General features: G+C 36.5%; 1 protein-coding gene across 4 annotated transcripts in view; it reads right to left on the bottom strand.

Moving 5' to 3' along the window:
* Positions 1-643: 643 nt before the first annotated feature.
* BTBD9 (BTB (POZ) domain containing 9) overlaps positions 644-20,133 on the bottom strand; it is a 131,653-nt gene continuing 112,163 nt past the window's right edge. For 3 of the 4 annotated variants that reach the window (XM_010581132.1, XM_010581134.1, XM_010581135.1), the window contains 3 exons: positions 6,370-6,448; positions 2,044-2,070; positions 644-1,346 (listed from right to left, as the gene is read on the bottom strand). In XM_010581132.1, coding sequence (XP_010579434.1) covers positions 1,152-1,346; positions 2,044-2,070; positions 6,370-6,448 — 301 coding nt within the window. In that variant the 3' untranslated portion in view covers positions 644-1,151. The remainder of the gene's footprint in view (positions 1,347-2,043; positions 2,071-6,369; positions 6,449-20,133) is intronic. The other variant, XM_010581133.1, reaches the window with a different exon arrangement.

The raw sequence follows: 20,133 nt of genomic DNA, 5'->3' as shown, positions 1-20,133 counted from the left end.
TGCATCATCATCAGTGTGGAAATACTTAGAATAAGCAAAGTAGCATGCAATGTAACCCAGACCGAGATGAATAACACATTCTGTGATTGTATAGTAAGAGACATATCTTTTATATACAGTGTAAAAGCATCATATTTTATGAAGATTATGAAAAAAGTTTATGCATACAGAGCCTTTGAATTTTTAGGTCCAGACTGTAAAATATTTTTTCTTGGGAAAAAAAAAAGTATCTGCAAATTCTTCTTTTTGTATTCTGAACAACTGCTTGTCAGAGACCAGATGCAGTTCCACTTTTCTAAACCAAACATTTTTTATGATCTGTTGCAAGTTTTCTTACAAATACAAGTAAAATTTAAGTAATCATCTTCAAGAGTGAAAAATATGTTTTTCTTCAAGATGGATGCTTAATTTAGGAATATCCTTTTTGAGTGTAAGAAATGAAAATTTTGTACTTTGAAAAGTCAACTAAGGTCAAGATTAATATAGCATCCACTAATTAGTTTGTTGATATCATGAAGGTTTTTCTTGTCATTTCACTGATGAATGAGGGAATTTGCACCTCAGTAGGTAAACATGTTTGATACTTCCTTAATCTACTGCACAGCACTTGCTACAGTCAAAAATAAGAGACAAAGTGGAATACAGAGTCAAAACAATTTAGAAAACAGATTACTAGCTACAAAGGAATATGAATGAAGAATAACTTTTAAAAATAACATATATTCTGGACTGATGTGTTCCATAAACATTTTCTTTGCTAATGGAAGCCTTCAGAGAACAAATACTTATTTCATACGTGTTCCATTCTGCCCGAGTAATTTTAGATTTCCACTGTGGCTCTGCCTTTTATTTCCTTCTGTTCTCCTTGCCTTGGTTAGATTAGAGAGGTAGGGTGTTAATGGGGTACTTGATGAAGATTGAAGACCTATTTTCTCCCTTCTCGGAGACCAGTCTGATTTGAACAAATTGAAGAGAGTGAAGCAGTCTCTTCATGTCCTTGGGAAAAGCCTTTTCCATTTCAGCATTTCCAGCTTTCAGACATGGTCCCCTTTGTTCACAGAGAAAAAGAAAGAAAAGGTGCCAGCACAAGAAGGTTCCAAATAATTTCATATAAAGTCAGCGGGGCTACAAAAGCTCCCTTTCAATCTCCTTTACGGTTGGTGAGCATGTGAACGCGAGGTGGATCCAGGAGGGGAATGCAAGGAATTAGTGCTTGCAGCTCGAACAGGGAGAGAAACAAGCTGTTGTCCACCAGTCCCCACCTCTGTTGTTGCCACTTCCTTACTACTCTCATCCTTGTGGGTACTGTTTTGTGCTGGGCACTCAAAATGCACACAGTGAAACACCTGGAGAGAACAGAAAATGAAGATAAAGAAAACACTTAAATGCTGGCAAAAGCATGATCAAATTAAGATGAAGACTATATGGAAGTATGCAGGCCAGATCAATGCCAAGGTACTTAGTCAAATTAGAATGTTTCACCATGAGGTCAAAAACATGTATCCATGGGCCATATAAACATAAAGCGAAACAAGTGGAGCAAGAGAAGGCCTTCAAATTATACCAAGCTTTACGTATGGCACTAAGATCAGAAATATGGTTCCAAAGTGGATAGAGATATTTGTAAATGATTTTTTTTCTTTACCAAGCATCATAAATACCTACTACATGCTATCAGATGACAACAACAATTATATTAATTGTCTTAAACATATCTTATGATCTAATTACTTCCTCAAAAGACTGAACGTTCATACACACTGGAAATGAAATTTAAATCATTATCAATATGAATTGATTTCAAGATTTCCCTCAGCTGTAATAGGAATGGTAGCTCCACAGACATATCCTGGAGTATGTAGAAAGGCAGTCAGAGTGTCCAAGGAGGCCACTGCTTCATCAGATGAAATATTCCATTTCAACCAGTGATCATTTTCTGATGTTTCAAACAATACCAGGGACCACTGTACAGGTGACGGTATCTTAGAGCAAGAGGACCATCTGTTTAAGTGTTTTTTCCAATTTATTTTCTACTTTACTTACCCTTACTTCTACTTGTTCTTGAAGTGCCTGGGAGAAGAAGGGGGACGAAGTCCTTAAAATTGTTGCAAAACTTCTTTCTACGTGATTTCTCATTGCTACAAATTGCACAGATTTGCCACATACTACATACATCTTTTCCTATACTGATTTAAAATTTGCTATTTTCTCATGCATTGTAGTTTTATATCTAAAGCTTGAGAATATTAAAAACTGAATTTTAAAATTATTGTTTTAACTTAATTTTGTGTGCTTTTATGACATCTTCTATCATTCTTCTTGCACGTAGATCATGTCTTTAAAGCTCCTCTCACAAGCAAAGGTAATCTCTTATAATCTTAACGGCCTTTTCCCAGACCCTTTCAAGTTAATGTGGGCAAAATCAAATACCATAAACAAGACATGGGTATACTACATATTCATACAAGACTACAGAATATTATATTTTCTAGCCTTTCTTCAATATTACTGAAAATCCTATTACTCTTTTTGACAACCCCTGCTCCAGTGCACATTGAGCAGACGTCTGCAATGACATGTCTGCAATAGCCCCTGAGTCTTTTCTGAGGAAGTTGCTAGTTAATTCAAATTCTGACAGCATACATGAAACGAATAAAAAAATATTCTCAGTCACTGTTTTTTTTAACCCCATTATATTTTCTTGTGCCTCTCAGTGTAAGATTTCTTGCAGTTTTTTATACAGATACATAGCGATGCATGTTTATATTTCTATATATACACACATGCTCATATAAAGATGTATCGCTATGCCTTTATATATACACATATGAACAGATTACAAATCTACACCTGTACCCACACACATACACACATGCACAAAATGTTTTTTCTCTGCATTTCTTCTGGTGAGATTTTTTTCTAAAGCTGAATTAATTTCTACAGTGGCATGAATTCTCTCCATCTGTTACAATTCTTGAGAAGCCAATTTTTGCATTCAGCTACGCTTGAGAAGCCCCTTTTATACTCATCCCGCTCCCATGTTTTTAAAGTAACAGCTATTTTCATTTTTCCAGCCACACTTATCAGCATCAGGATTTGTGGGAACAAACATTATCTCATCAGTGCACCTCTGTAATATGCTACTTTCCTTGAAAGGCAGCACAGTCTAAAGAATGGGGTGGAGGTCTCCAAGTCAGAAGATTCCATATTTCTACTGTATCGTACACCAATAGTGTTTCTCATTTAAAACTTCACTTTACATAGCGATGCATGCTTTTTTAAATATAGTATGGATACCACTGAAATTTAGGTAATACTAGTCTATAAAGTCTGAAGTACCCAATTCCTAAATTATAACTTTCATTTTTACCGATTCTTTCATACTAAATTAATAATGCTCAACTCAGCATCTGCACATTAACAAGCCTGTGAATTTACAACATTACTTTCAGTTACTCTGCCACTTCAAAGTACAGAGAACACAGCTTGTGAAAGAAGCAGAGGACAGAGAAATACAATTGAGCTCATCTGCTTCATCCAATATCAGAATTATGTATTCCAGAACAGTATTACTAAAACAAATAATCTTGCATGTGTTTCTCTAAAGAGGCAGAGATGACAGTTCAGCATTATTCTCTTATCAACAGCATATTATACTTCTCATGGATATTTTAAGAAAGGTCCAACATACAAAGCAGGAAGGCCAAGTACATATACACTGGTGCAGTAATTTGTAAGATAAAGCTCTCACATAAGCAACTAGGTGTCCTTTCCAGGTCAGCAATACTGAAGAGGAATAACAAAATCAAACTTACACAGGCAAAGTATCAGGTGACCTGTCTGACAAATAAATGATAAGAAGGGCTAAGGAAAAATAATCCTTTTCGTTATAAAAGTAAGATGTCTGGAAGGTAGAGAAAAAAAAAAAATTACCCTTTATCACGTTCTAACATACCAAAAGTACTCAAATGCCAGGTCAAAAAATCTGTGAACATCATGCCTTCCAAAACATGGAAAACATGGCAAAGGCAAAGATGAGTTTGGAAGATGAAATCATTCACAAAATGGAGAAATTTTATGGGATTTTTTACAATTCCAAAAATCAACTCTTCCCTTTGGAAAGTACAGATTGCGCTTCAAAGTTCAAAGGTATGTGTTGGTAGAACAAGTAGGGAGTATTTTTGTACCTAGGACAGTAAAACTCCTTGATAAGAATATGCTGCCATTAGCATCTTCTGTTTAAAATGGGAATGGTTTGACATAAAATACAACCAGCTGTGGGCAAATAATTCTGGAAACTGCTTGTGTTCTTACTGAAAAGACTACCAAGACTCCAGAACAAACCAAGACTTTGGTTACACTGTTATTATTTAAACTGGAAGTATGAAAAATACTTTGCTGCCTTCTTTGGAAAATGAAAATTTATGACAAAATGTTACAGACCATCTGTTTAATATATATCAAACCAATGTAATTTAGCAGTATTGAGACAAGGGGAGTCAAAAGAATCTCAGTAGATACAATAAAGGGGGATGAAAGATAAAGTTTAGCGCTTACATTGTTGAAATTAGCTGAGGCAGAGACAGTCCTTGATAAGAAGAGCTGGTCCCAAGAACCAGCCAGCGAGGCAGAGACAGTTCCTGATAAGAAGCAGGAGCTGGTCCCAAGAACCAGCCAAGACTGGTCTTGTGGCTTGGGTGAATACCAAGAAACCACTGAGCCTGCGCAAGAAAAGAGGTTACTAGTGGAGATGAAGAGGAGTCGTCTATCTTCATCTCTGCGACCACCAGACGACCACCATAAGGAGGCACTGCGCAAGCACAGTTGAGAGGAGACTATGGAAATGACTTCTTGGAGCTAATTTTAATATGAAGCCGGGATAGGTCATGCATATGTATAGCTGTATGGTGAATATGTGACACCTGACTGTATAAACTTGAAGTGAACTGCCGAGTCAGGCGCACACGACTTTGGTGGGACTACCCCCCGTGCCGCCCAGCACTGAATGAACATACCTACTTTACAATCTCACTGATTGCGGAGTCTGTTTTCTGCACGTCAGTATGTGCATGTTGATAATGTTCCTCCTCTACAAGCTTTAGGAGAAATAGTTTTTAAAAAAAAGTTAATGTTGGGTACAGATTTTAAAGACAAAAGAGGAAAAGACCTAGAACAGCAGCATGTGTTTATAGTTCCATTGAGCCACTACATGAATAGCTGTAACCTCAATTTGCATATGCTGATCTTCACTATAGTTATGCAGTGCTCCATATAAAGAACTACACAGGATATTAAATTCCTTGGACATAGTAACCAATTTGAAATTAGAATTATGTTTAAAAGCCCCTTACTCTTCAGGGCTTAAAGCTAACTTTAAGAATTAAAAGTTGGAGGCAATGTTTCAGGTAGGCTGATTTGCCAAGTTTATGCAATGTAACTCATTCTTTATTAATAAAGAGATGAGAATTTAGAAAGCCTGGCATGACAACAAATGAGACTGACTGTATGGATCAGTAATGGAAAAGGCCTTCTTAACTCATGTACAACAACTCTGGAGTCAGTTTCTGACTCTGTATTTCTAAGAACTCACTGATTAAGACTGAACTGTACACTGCAAGAGAGAGTGCTTAGAAAAAAGAAACAAAGAAAATTATATTCCCAGTTCAGTTGATTGGTCAGCTTCTTTCCAACTGTCTGCTGAGACATTGTTGACATCTGGTGGTGCATATGTTTGCAATAATTGCTCTGAAATTGGACATGAACAATGCTATTTGACAATTCTTCCAATGCTTAAGAACCAGCAACCCCACATACTAAATATGATCAGAAATCCTGACTCCTAATACTGTTAGAGTTGACAAACTAATTACTACAAATGTAGTAGTGCTAACCAAAATAAATTGGAAAGTGTGAAAATACAATGTTTTGTGGTGAACTACATGTGTGGGACGTAGACATGCACGCATACATACAGGAGCAGCAGCTTTTAGTGCCTCTTACAATCTCATCATATAAGGTCCTAATCTCACAAAGACTTTCATGTATTCCTAAATTCACATATTGTAAATTGTTTCACTGAAGTCAGCTATAAAATCTGGACTTCCTCTGAGACAATACACAATTATGAAAGACAGAAGCACAAGTAAACAAAAAGAGGATGGTATTGCACTTGATCGGTTAGGGCAAAATATATTTTTTCTGTATAAAATGAATTGAAAAAAATCTCTTGGTTTGGCCACTATTGGTTAACTGATTTACCAGGTATGAAAATTAATTATAAGACAATCTTATGCAAATACATACATTTTAGAAGGCAACTGTACTGTTGTATATTCATGAAGAATATAGATTTTCTTAAAAGTTCCTTACCTCATTAGCTGTGTTGTGAGTTCCAACTATTCTGATAAAAGATGCAGGCTGTTTATCAAAACTGATTGTTTGCCAGGATCTACAAAAAAGTCCAGAAAGACATACAAATATTAAACACTGTCACAACAGCTTGCAGTAAAATATACAGAGAATCCACTCAAGTGACAGTACATACTATTATCACTTAACAGGGCAAATAGAGAAACACTTTTCATCACCTGAATTTCCAGCACTCCTTGTTCATTTTTATATTTACGTGCCTTGAGTCTGCTTATATGTTTCCCATACATACCTTATACTACTATAATTTGCATATAAAAAACCTGAATCAAAGTCTAAAATACTTGACTAATATTGACTGTATTAGATAAACAAAAGATCAGGTAAATAAAAGGAAATGCATCTATCTGTTAACTACCCATAAGAAATCATCAGAGCTTGGTTACAGAAAATTACAACTCTAGGGGAAAAACACCACCCAAAACCTCAGACAAACTCTTCTGACTCTAAGTGAAGCAGTGGAGGCAGAGGAGCCAAGCTTCCCTTGTGTGGGCCAAGGTCCTTCCAATAAATTACGAGTGACATAAAACATTCTTCACAGTTCAGGTTGTGAGGATTTCCTTATGCTGACACAGAGATAGTGGGGAGAATAGACCACCCCCAGAGCTGGAGGGTAACTTTTTGGGCTACACTGAGAACACTATAGGCAGATTCGGACCACTAAATCTTCCTTCCTCATTCATACTCTTTTGATTTGGGCAAGGTACAACACCTCAGGTAGCCTAACACACAGCCAGAAAAGGACACTTATTCCTACCATACTTCTGTGCTTACAGAACACACTGACAGTAAAACAGAAGAAACAAAAAGAATAATAGGAACTAGAGGTTTCAGTTTGATGCCACTCTTCCACTACACTAGATTAGTACTTGAACACATTAGAATTTAAATTTTTATATTCATAAAACATGGAAGCTATATACAGAATTTAACTTCTTAGCAAAACTAGACTCTATCACAGATGACTTCAGAAATAAAATGTAGTTAAGTATAACTTGTTTAACTCACTACAGAAGAAAAACGTTGGATAGTTTTCCTGAATGTGTTCAGAATACCTTCAGAAGTGTTCGTATAAGAAATAAGGGACGGAAGCAAAACTGGAATAAAACACCACTCGCCACCAGAAGACTACCACAAAGCCTGGCAGTGTGAACAGCTTGGTTGCTGACTACTTGTCAGGCACTTGAATTTTCCCTTAGTAGGAAAACCTCTTTGTCACAAACATAGCATTTCTGGGTTTAATTTAGTTGACTATTACTTTTATTACTGCTGTCAGGTTACATTTGCTTAAAGAAGATTATGAGCCCAATCAAGACCTAATTTCAAGTAGTTTACTGGTATTACTGCACGAAGCAATGGATGTAATTACAGTTACTCATCATAATATAAAGTCGTGGTCTGTGTCAGGCCTCAGAGATACAGCAGTTATCTATCTCACAGCATGGTTTATTTATACCCCTTATATGGCTATGTCCTCCTTATCTTAAAGCTCAGGCTGTTTCTTCAAGCTCTAAATAAAATATAAAATGAGAATGGACTATTTCCTTGATCTGTCTCAAGATCTGAAAGACTGCTATGATTTAAACATTTTTTTCCCTAAACAGGAGAACAATTCTTCTTGAGTTTCCTTCTCATATTATTCTAGTACAGCCAGTCAGTCAATCTTCATGGCCTAATGTAACTTTGTTACCTTGAAGTATAGAGTCCCAAAGATGAGTGGCTGAGACAATCAGATGATTGCAACACTACTACTTCTCATAACAAAGTATTGCCATAGTTTGCATTATGTACATGCTTTCACAATTACACACGCACACACTTTATGCAGGGAGAGTGATGATGTAAAAATCAGATTTCCCTATATAGTGATTTGGAAAATATTCTGAAGCTATTCTAAATAAAAGAGTTTAAGATCCTAAAGAAGTCATTAAGAACAGCCCATGCCTTCCTAGCCTCTGAGATAGAGCTTGTGTTCTGTGACAAGAAAATAGGTTAATTAGGGATCATAGATTAGAACATAAATGGGTCTGTATTTATTTATAGTACTTCTGAGCACTGGTCAAATACACACTGCAAGAGTTCAGTGCAAATTTTCCAAAGATGGCACTAAATGCCATTGTCTGTCATATGAAGTGACAACAAGGAAGCTGACGCATCTATTTGGGAATACAAACTGAAAAGCATGACAGATATTAAGAGAGGTTGAGAAAAAGACCTCTGAAGATCCTTTTGACAACACACTTCTAGATCAGCTCTTCCAGGAAGCTCCCAGGTTCTTCCACTTCCCACTGCATTACAAGTCCTTACTTTCTGCTACAATGCTGTTATTAGGATAGGATTATATTACGCTTTTAATAATATTAAAACATGATAGAAAATACTAAAATTTCTTGAGGACCTGAGACTTGAAGGGTGATAGGTTTTTCAATAAATTTGGTCCTGAGAATATTTACTGTTTTGGTATGTGTCCATTTTATTCCTTTTCCATTGGAAAAAGAAAGTCAAAATTATAAACAATTTGTAGAACAGTTATTAAAATTCAAGTTATTAAAATTCAAGAATATTGCCACTAGAGAATTAGTACTTGATGGGATAATGAGAAAATTAGGTCTCTTAGTTTATTTCCTTAGCAAAAAGGAAAAAACAAAGTAGAAAACAACCCAAATAGATTTGGAAAAAGTCTCTTTTGAAATAAGCAAGGCAAACCTTCTTCACTAGAAAGCTGCACTGATTTTGACTGTAACAGTACATTTGAGAACATCAATATATACCAAAGCAATACCTCTCCAGTACAGATATAATTATGCAGCAAAGAGATAATTTATGCAGTGTAACTATACCCATATGAGAAGAGAGATTAGTGACAGAATATTATCAAGGCATATCTGCCCTCTTTTTGCATTTTTTTCTGATATAACAAATTCAGTAAGACTTCTATTTATGTATCAAGCCATAACAACTGTTCAGTGCTGTTTCTTGACTAAATTAAAGGCATCACAGGTAACCCTTAAGTTTCTTTTTAATCTTCTTCTTTTACTACTAGTTATCTCTTCCGGTACTATTGTAATAATTTCAGTTCCTCTGTAGAAATTTTATTTTGCAAATTGTTTTGTAGTCATGCCATGTGTATGTGCTTATTTTATATTTACCTCACAAAAGCTAGTCTTTCTATCCTCAAAATCACTTTCGGCGATCTTTACAAAAATTTCCTCCAAACTTTATACATAGCTCTGGTATTGACTGATACATAAGTCACTGTATTCCGTGAACAGCAGCATTAAAACATATCAAAAGCACCTCATTTTTGGTCTGGGATTAGATACTTCTGGGTAATAGATACCATTTCTTCACCTTCACTCCCCATATGCCAAGCAAACAAACCTTTCAAGCTGGTGGTAATACTTTCACCTTCTTTACCTCGGACATGGTCATAAAGAAGCTATCAGAACTTACTTCTCCCATAAACTGGCATTTTCGTATTTGGACTTTCTGTATCCCTGTACTCCTTATTAGTGGCCCTATAACAAATTGATTTTTCAGGGTTTAGCTTTTAAGTATTCAGGAAGTGTTGATCTTCTTTTCTGCTTTCACACCTGTCTTGCTGGTTGATTCATTTTAGATTTGCTGCTCAATCTGCAGCAGTCCTGGTCATTACTTTCACAACAGAAATAATCACTACCTCAAGCTGAGGTTTACATCTCTAAGAGAAGACTCAGGACTAGCAGCCTACTTAGATTTATACCAGGGTCCTCAAGCTGAAATGCAGCACTACAAGTTGTTCGGCTAGCAAAGGTCCCCTGACACTACAGCTCCATTTTCCAAAAGAAATTAGCCTTGTTACAGTCCTCCAGTGTTTTATTTAACACTCTACATCTCGCCTCAGCCACCCGACTTCTAACTCTCTTGTTCTGCCTGGCTCCCCTAAGGAGATCCAGTAATTGATGATTAGCATTCCAAAGCCATGCTTGCATCCTGGAAGCCTGTCATATTTAATTACATTTTAACTATATTCGTCTTCTATAATAGTCTGAACATAATTTAGATAATTATCTTTTGCTCTCTTATTCTCTGACTCTGCCGGTGTCACTTAGAGCTCCTTGCAATGAAAATCACTTTCTCTGCTCAAATATATAAACACTCTTGGGCCAAGTGCTTTCATCTCTCCAACAGCAACAGCTGTCACTGAAAACTCAATGGCTTTGTGCATCCCACAATCTCTTCAACATATTCTATTCAGAGGAAGAAGAAAATCATTAGAAACCCCTCCACTTTCATGTTTCTTCCTGCCTTTTTCTTTATTAGACTATTGCAAGAAGAATGCAAGAAATACTGATGTCCAGGTAAATGATAGCAATAGCTTGCTATTGCTTAAGCTGTCTGTAGCTCCAAAATAGGAATTCACCTCTTAAAGAATTTAATAGCTTTTCTCAGCATTTGGAACCCTTCCCTAGTTATTTCTATGAAAAGCTGCTATCTTTCTAAACATTTATTAAATATAATAGGATATAAATAGTGACACTTTCCCGTTATTTCCTTCTCTTCCAGAAAGAACAAATTAAGAAAGAAGTGGAAGCTTATCTTTTATTGAAGTTTTCTAATGAGCCACTGGCACTACAGAGTACTACCACACTGTGGGATCACCAGAGCAACATGGATTATAGCTGAAACCAAGTTCTGCCAAAGATGTAAGATAAAAGGGAAAGCTGTTACATGTAACTAACATTCATCAAGCTGTAATAACCATAACATATTCATATCATGGCTTGCTTTAGGCTAAGCATGTATATTTTGTCTGTGCACATTGTGTCTCCTCACTTTCCAAGGTGACATACAACCTCCATCTTTTGTTCCTCACTCTAAGAAGAAAAGCAAAACAGAGTTGGAAGCAAATGTAGAAATTAACAACAGACCCTGAAAAATGTCAATTACCAGCAAGTAACCTCCATTTTCCTTTCTAACACTTCTCCACATATGCCTTGTTCTATATATTAAGTAACAAAACACTTCTTAGCTTATTTGAATGTGGACTTTTTCAACTGTGACTACATATTGTTTTAATGAAATACAGCATTCAGTATGATGGAATAGTGAGGAGATATTTGTAAAAGCAGATGACAGGAAAATAAAAGAAGAGTTGTGTTGTCTTTCCATATATCAGTCTGATGACTGTACTGATGTAAACAACACAGCAAGTAACTAGCATGTGATGCTGCCAAATAAAAAATTGCATGCACGCAAAAGCAAGCCAACTGAAACTCGAGAAGTACCGTAGTATGTTCTGCATGATGTGTTACACCCCTTGCTTTATTAATGAATACCATACTAACCTCTACTATGGAGTACGAACAAAATAAACACAGAAGCGCACTAAAAATGCTATAACAGTTACTGCTATACAGACATTTTTCTTTATAAAATACTAAAAAGGTCTACAGCTACCTTATAAATTGCCTATAAAAGACACATTTTCCACCGCAACAGTACTAGACAATAAAGCGAAGTAATACTCCCTCTCCTGTTAAAGCTGTAATTTAACGTACTAATTCAGAGTCACACTCATAAAGCACAGAAATCAAACTGGGTAGCTGGCTCAGCCACCCCCTTTCCATCCAGCCTCCCAAGCCACTGAGGGGGAAGACAAAGCATGAGAAAGAAAATATCATGAGGAATCAAAGGTGATCTACATTTTGGTTTTTAAATTAAAGTCAAATTAAGTGTGGTTCTAGCCCCGCCAGCCTCAACCAAAACCTGAGACCTAAAAATGAGTTTCCATCTATTCTGCTGTCACCATGATAGCACTCTCTCAAAAGGTGGCCCATCAAACATAGTACTTCTAAGGAAGCAAGGAAGGTGCAAGCTAGAAGTAACAGCTTGCTCTCAGCGGCAGAGGCAAAACTCACCTAATGATACATCTTGGTTATATTTATGCTTATGCTGTAAGTCCATTGATGAGATAGAAAATATACTTTATCCAGTCTAATAAGGAGAAAAAAAAAACCAAAAAGGACTTGAAGTACTAATGGCAGAGGTAATAAAAATGGCTAAGAGAAATATAATGAGTATCTAGAATAAATGAGAATACTAAATACTAAAAATCACCTGTCGCAGTATTTGTTACATAACAGCTTTATATATTGACATGTAAAAAAATGTATTCCCACCTTCTGGGAAAACTCCCCTCAGAAGTTTTTATTCTATATATACATCCCATAAGGAACACCTAATTTTGAAAGCATGTGAACAAAATTGGTAGTTATTTCTGCCCTATGATTGGTCCCTCCCACTAATCCAAACAAATAAGAACACTTTACTGAACTGCTATAAATGTTTTATTGTATACGATTTATTGTAGAAACCAAACATGGGCTTGATAAAGCAGATCTATTAGAATAAAAATTCTGACATAAAATAGATCTAATGAAATCTATATTGACTTTCTGACATCTTTATAAAGCTTCTAGCATAATAGATTCCTTATAGCAACCCCTGCTTTCACAGCTTCAGTGCTGACATACTTGCTGTTTTAGAAAAAAATATTGCATAAAGAAAATGTTAAAATATAGTCAAATTGAGCAATAGTAAAACTGAATGTAGTAATTATTTTTCTAACTAAATGTAGTAACCAATTTTCAAATATATTCACATGCCAATGTAGACATCCAGTAGCATTTTTGTACTGCATAAGCCATGTACTCATATAATTTACCTTCCTCACACATTTTTTCAATTTCAACAGGTTGTCTTCCTGTACTTCCAGACAGAAAGTTTATATTTAAAGATCTTAAACAAAATGAAATTATTAGCAATTTTCTGGTAACCGGCTGGCAGAATGCCATGAGCCAAATTTCTATGCCGTGTCAAGAACTGTGCATGTAGTATCTACACATATGTCCTTGGGGGATGGCAGTGGTGGTGGACAGAGGCTGTGAACTTGAGTAACCTGACCTATGAGTTCATCTTATGTACTTTTGTGTACACCAGAGCACACATGCAGAAGACAAGCTTGCACAATCCTAGAGGTTGAATTATTTTTGTTGTGCTTACTATTAGAAATAGTTATTGTTCCTGATGTTCATGTAGATAGCAAAGATATGAAAAACCATCCAACACATTAACATATCCACTAATACAACTAGCAGGCTGCTTTTAACTTTGAAGACTTCTTCCCTCCATAATCCTACAACAGACTGTAAGCTATTTTTATTACATAAATTTTCATACAAACGGAATAGCTGATTAACAGCAAATAGATAAACAATATTTTTAGAGATATAAGACAGAATCATGCTCCCTATTAATCAGTTCCTTTGTAGCATGTAGACTAACACTGTATTTATTGCACTTCTCTCTCACATTCCCTTGGGTATGATTTCATGGCCCACTTGTAAAAACTTCACATTTACAGCAACCGCCCTTCTATTACTGTTGATAACATCTAATTGACATGTCAAACCTCCAAGGAATGCAGTAAATTGAACCACAGCCTCTGAGAAGAATAAAACAGTGAAAAAAGTAAATCAGCATGTGCCTCCTTGTAACAGCAATACAAGCATACTAAGGTTTGCTAATGGAAGGGAGGAAAACTGTAACCCTTTCTACTACTACACTGAATTACCTATTAACCTCAAGGTCAGAAAACAAAGCCTTGTGACCTCAGACTGAAACTCACCTAGAAAAAACCTGAACCCACATCCGTGACTGCAGTAATTTTACACATGAGGCTGAAGAGAATCAAGACAGACAAAAATAACAAATACAAGTTTTGCTTCTGTTACCATGTTATAGAACAGAAAAAATGTAGCTCCCCTCCAATAGTTTCTGATAAACTAAATTTTAGTATTTAATTTGTAACTCTGTACCTTAAAAATTTATAGGCAAAGAGCTGGGTAAAATTCAGAGATATAATTTTAAAAACACAGGAAACTTGACTCATGATGAAAGAGCACAAAAAGTCAGGCAAATCTTGTTTAAGTAGCAACCAAGGTAAAAGGAAAAAGGCAGAATGACTTTATAAATATGTAGCTGAAGTACATGAAATCCATTAAGAAAGAAAAATTGGTTTATAGGGATACAAGAAAAATAATGGAATGTAATGAGGTAATATGATGTTCAGTACTGGTATCGAGAAAAAACAATTCTTACTGTGGGAACTCAGTGTGATAGAAAAGCAAAGAGCAGAATCCCTTCAAGTATATGAAACAAATGGATGGAGCATTCTTCTAAAAAAATACACCACATAGCACATAGTGCAGAAATCCCCAAAGGATGAACCTAAAGATATAATAATTCTTCCATTTTGTGATTCATAGATATAATCTGTCCTGGTAAAAACATTACTGTGAATAAATCAATTGCTTAATACTGCATATATCTCAACACAGGACATTTGTAACACTGAAGACCACACCTGTTTTGGCCAGCATAAGCAAATGTGTACTTTTCAGAATTTTAATGAAATTAGATCCTGAATATCAACAATCTAATTATGACAAATCTCTAGATTGGATGGGTTAACATCTGACTGGCCTCCTGACTGTAAAAGGAGATGTCAACAGTTCCTGTATTTAATGACTTTGCGTGTAAGAAACAGCTACAGACAAAATAGTAACTTAACCCCTAGTTCATGAACACCTGGCCATCTCCTATTCAATGAGTTATTAGATGATCTTAAGCAACAATGAATTTGAAAGTAAACAACCATAACCGCAAAACAACAGTTCAAGTATTAGGCATTCCTTTCTTACCTCAGGCAGATAAATGGGCCAGTTTCACAGGAGACATCTATAATCTGGACAACATTTTTGTAGTAATATTTATTTATAAAGGTGCTGAGAGTGCGCATGCGTGTGGGTGCCTGCATGCAGAGCTATTTTCAAAAGAGAGACTATTATGACTCAGAGAAGGCAATGTACTGCCATAGGATCTTTCCATAACATAAAAGCAGTAATCCACACTGTTGAGTCCTTACCAGAAGCTGCAAATTTGTTCCTGTGCTGACTGGAAAAAAACCCCTTGCTTAACAGGATGCAAGAGAGGAATAGTATTCTCCTCCTAATCAGAAAATTAGAATTTCTGTTACATTGAGCAGAGCTCGCAATAGTTGGCAAAGACCTCTTAAGATGACAGGCTTTTCCAGAATTGCGTAATGTTGTAGGACAAACTGGGACCCAAATGTTTAGGGTGGGGAATATTTAAGTATTCTTAGCCTGTATGAACAATTAATCACAGAAGGAGGACAATAGAATTTACAAATATCTGAGATGGGCAAGATAGACTGAGGTAAAGCTGAACAACAGAATAAAGTTAAGAGGAATAAACCTACTAAGAGCAAGTTTTCTTACACTATCAAAGAGCTTCTTCATGGCAAATAACAGAAGGTCAAACAGGTTGTATATTTAAGTGAGGCTGACCACTGAAAACAATGGTGTTTGTTGTAAGGCAGAGCAACAGGCAAGATTCTGACTACAATTTATTTTGTAAGACAAAATTAACGTTTACTCATAAAGCAAAATTTAATTCTGGCAAGGCCTTATCTATAAGGTTTAACAGACATAGTGATCATTTCCCATCATATTCACATTTAGCCTGCATCTCCTAGGTAGGGTTAGCTACTAATAAAATATGCAATGTGTAACTCGCCATTTTACTGATCATCTTTAGCATTAAAAAGTGACCACAGTACAATCAAGCAAAATACAGTAACATAGTCATGCTGTAACTCTCAAGGAATACATGTATTTCTTGTACCTCTACACTATAAGGAACACTTACAAACCTAGTATGTTGCTGCAGAAATGGGCTACTCGGGTATCCATCTAAAAACCTTACATTCTTCAATCTCAGCAAGCATTTCCTTATAATTAATTATCTTCTTTTCAGAATTTTTGTCAGCACCCTTAAGCTTTTCAAAGGCATAAAGGTTTCACCTTTCACTAAAAACCACAGTGTTTATATCATCTGATTTCCTTTTTAGCCTGGCAGAGATGACTGATTAAGTCAAGAAGAAAGGGTACAAAGAGGAGAGGACAAAATTTTGTGACTGATCTCAGGAATAATGTGTAGATCAGGTCTTGGAGCTTCAGTATCCAGGATTGTCCCCTATGTACAATATACACACCATATATATCAACTTAATATTGGTTCTACAGAACCTAATTCATCAACACTCATCAAGTATTTTTAGCTGTTTTGGTGGCATGTGCTGGAACACAGGCATGGTACCGTGTTCAAGTAAATGCAGAAGGCAATCAAGTGAAATTGAGAATAAGGATGTTTTAAAATGGAACGTAGGGAACATGTTCTCAGAACCAACAAGTCTGAATGCTTCCATAACCTGGTCCCTGGGCTCAGGGAAACACAAGTCTGATTTGAATTTCAGTGTTTGTATAAATCTATCCTAACAACAAGCAGTAAAGACAATATATAGAATAAGTAATATTATCTCAGATTCTGGTGTGTTCTTCCCTCCACCCCCCAACAAATACTCTGCCCACTAAGCAATGCTGTCTCTCTGGCATATTAAAAAAGACAAAAAAAAAGAAAATGGACTGAGAAAGTCAACGGACATTGAAGTCTATGTGAATCTACCCAATGTGTATGTGAAATATGCAACAAAAAGCCTATGAAATGATTAATGTCTCAGAATGACAGATTTACCATAAAATGTCAAAGTGCAGGTAATTGGTGAAATAGTTAAAGTGAATTCATACTGTCTTTAAGAAAAAGAAGTAAAACCACAACAAAAACTCCTGTTGAAAAGCTCTAGAAAATGGGTGCTAAACAAAATCTCAAACAAATATGCATGCAAGAAGTCTTCACTCTATTGCTTAGTGGACAGCGAATGAGAAAAGTCGCTGTGTCAAAAGGGAAGGCAATGCTGAGCACTATGCATGGAGATAACGCAAAGGACAAGTCTGATTATCCAACCCAGGACTTTACATTGGTAACTTCTAAAGTAAATGTGGTCAATGTATGCAAATATGACAAATCAAGTGTAACTGTATGTTGGATTAATATGTTTTTAAAAGTCACAGGCATCAAAACAGGAGGCAAGAAATCTACAGGAACACCACGTCTCAGACAGATAAATGACAGCAACAGCTTGTGATGAAAGCACCATGGCACATCATCATGGTGATTTACACAACTCACAAGGTAGCACTAAATCAGTGATTCTGGCAACAGGTGGCCTTGCTCAGATTCAGCTGGGATAAGTAGTTGCAAAGATGAATATATAGATGAAAGAAGATGGCTAGTGCAGAATACGCAAGAATGAGTGCAACAATCAGACGAAATCCCATCCACTTTCACAATACGGAAAACAAATCCCTACCTGGTCAAACCAAAGATGCTTTATGAATATCAACCCAGAAAACAAGATAATCAGAAAAACAATAAATAAATAAATAAATAAACAAATGTCTAGATATCAGAAACATATTTAGGGGTTGATAAAACAATTAAGGCAGCCTCTCTCTCCTTCAGTACTGCCTTTTCCTCTCTTCAAAGCAGAATGAAAATACCTGTATTAACCCCCCCTCCTGTATCTAGCGCTTACAGTAGAAGCAGTGGTTACCTGTAAAGAGTGAGAACTAGCTTATACTTAAAATGTAATCTCTTGTAATAAGAATAACTTGAAAGTTTGCTGTTTTATCACAGAAGCTTTAGAAAGTCACCTGGCAAGAATCAAAAAGGCAAAGCCATTGGGAAGTTTAATTTCTACTAAAATGTCAATGTAATAATAAATAATAATAATTATAAAATGGATAATAATTAAAGGAAGTTAATTCTTTCATTTTTATTTTAAATAGAAGACTATGCAACAGATATTTTACACATACTTAATTACCACTGTTTATTTTGAAAAAAATTCAAAAGCAAAAGTGCTCACAGATCCATTCAATCTGAATTTATTACCATGAAATTCAATATAAACTTCCTGCTATTCATCCAAGAGAAGGAGAAAACCAGGGCTTATTGTAAAGCATGATCAATAGAATAGCATAAGTATATTATGCACTCCTGGAAGAGTAAGGCATATTATTTTCTTCAGGATTTATATTACTGTTTGAAATATTTAAAAAAAAAAACCCCAAACCCAAAAACACCACCACCAAAAACCAGCTGAAGTAAACAGGAATTCAGCAACACAGTAATCAAGTTACCCATTCCTAGAGAACACTGTGGGTTTGGAGAATTCCCTAGGATTTCACTTCTGTGGGCTAGGGGTTTAAAGTCCTCTCTGCTTATTCCCTCCAACCCAGAAAAGAGCAATGTAATTCAGCCTCACCAGCACAGCTTGGCCCTTTGCAGAGTTTTATAAAGATATTTGTGTATATTAATAGACAGACTTTGGGATAATTCTTATTTCAAGCTTCCTCCCTCCCAAATGTATTTTTTCTAGTTGATATATTACAAAGTAATAAACCAAACATCTATTTATATTCTTAGCTTGACAATTTTTACAGGCCTCCAAAGACACATTCAAGTCTTTGATGGCATGGGAGGAAAATTCAATACCCAGTAGAATATTCTATGTTAGGGAATGTTTTGACGGAGCTACACGATTCTGATGACAAGGTGGAGTGCTTATGGGTGAGGATGAGAGGGAAGGCCGATAAGGCAGATATTGTGTTGGGAGTCTGTTAGAGACCACCTGACCAGGTTGAAGAGACGGATGAATCATTCTACAAGCGGCTGGCAGTAGTCTCAGAATCGTGTGCCTTTGTCCTCGTGGGGGACTTTAACTTTCCAGATATCTGCTAGAAATACAACACAGCAGAGAGTAAACTATCCAGGAGGTTCCTGGAGTGTGTGGAAGATAACTTCCTGACACAGCTGGTAGGTGAGCCAACCAGGGGAGGAGCCTTGCTAGATCTGTTGTTTATGAACAGGGAAGGCACTGGTGGGAGGTGTGATGGTCGGAGGCTGTCTTGGGTTTAGTGACCATGAAACGATAGAATTTTCAATTCTTGGTGAGGCAAGGAAGGTGGTCAGCAAAACCATCACTATGGACTTCCAGAGGGCAAACTTTGGCCTCTTCGAGGCACTGGTTGAGAGAGTCCCTTGGGAGATGGTCCTGAAGAGCAAAGGGGTCCAGGAGGAATGGACATTCTTTAAGAAGGAAATATTAATGCCTCAGGACCAGGCTATTCCCATGTGCCGCAAGTCGAAGCGCCGAGGAAAACGACTAGCCTGGCTGAACGGGGAGCTTTTGCTAGGAGTCAAGAAAAAAAGGAGAGTTCATCATCTCTGGAGGAAAGGGTGGGCAACTCAGGAAGAGTACAGGAATCTTGTTAGGTCATACAGAGAGAAAATTAGAAAGGCAAAAGCTCAGCTAGAACTCAATCTGGCTACTATTGTAAGGGACAAGAAAAAAATGTTTTTAAAATATGTGAACAGTAAAAAGAATCCCAAGGAGAATATCTATCCTTTAATGGATACAGAAGGGAATGTAGCAACCAGAGATGATGAAAAGGCCGAGGTACTTAATGCCTTCTTTGCCTCAGTCTTTAATAGGGAGACCAGTTATCCTCAGGGTACTCCGCCCCCTTAGCTGGAAGGCAAGGATGAAGAGCAGAACATAGCCCCCTTAATCCAGGAGGAAATAGTTAGTGACCTCCTACGCCATCTGGACACTCACAAGTCTATGGGACCAGATGGGATCCTTCCAAGAGTACTGAGGGAACTGGCAGAGGTCCTTGC

This window comes from Haliaeetus leucocephalus, unplaced genomic scaffold, assembly GCF_000737465.1.
Source record: "Haliaeetus leucocephalus isolate CR32 unplaced genomic scaffold, Haliaeetus_leucocephalus-4.0 Scaffold752, whole genome shotgun sequence".
In the NCBI taxonomy this organism is placed as follows: domain Eukaryota; kingdom Metazoa; phylum Chordata; class Aves; order Accipitriformes; family Accipitridae; genus Haliaeetus; species Haliaeetus leucocephalus.
This window is presented reverse-complemented; position numbering and strand designations above follow the sequence as displayed.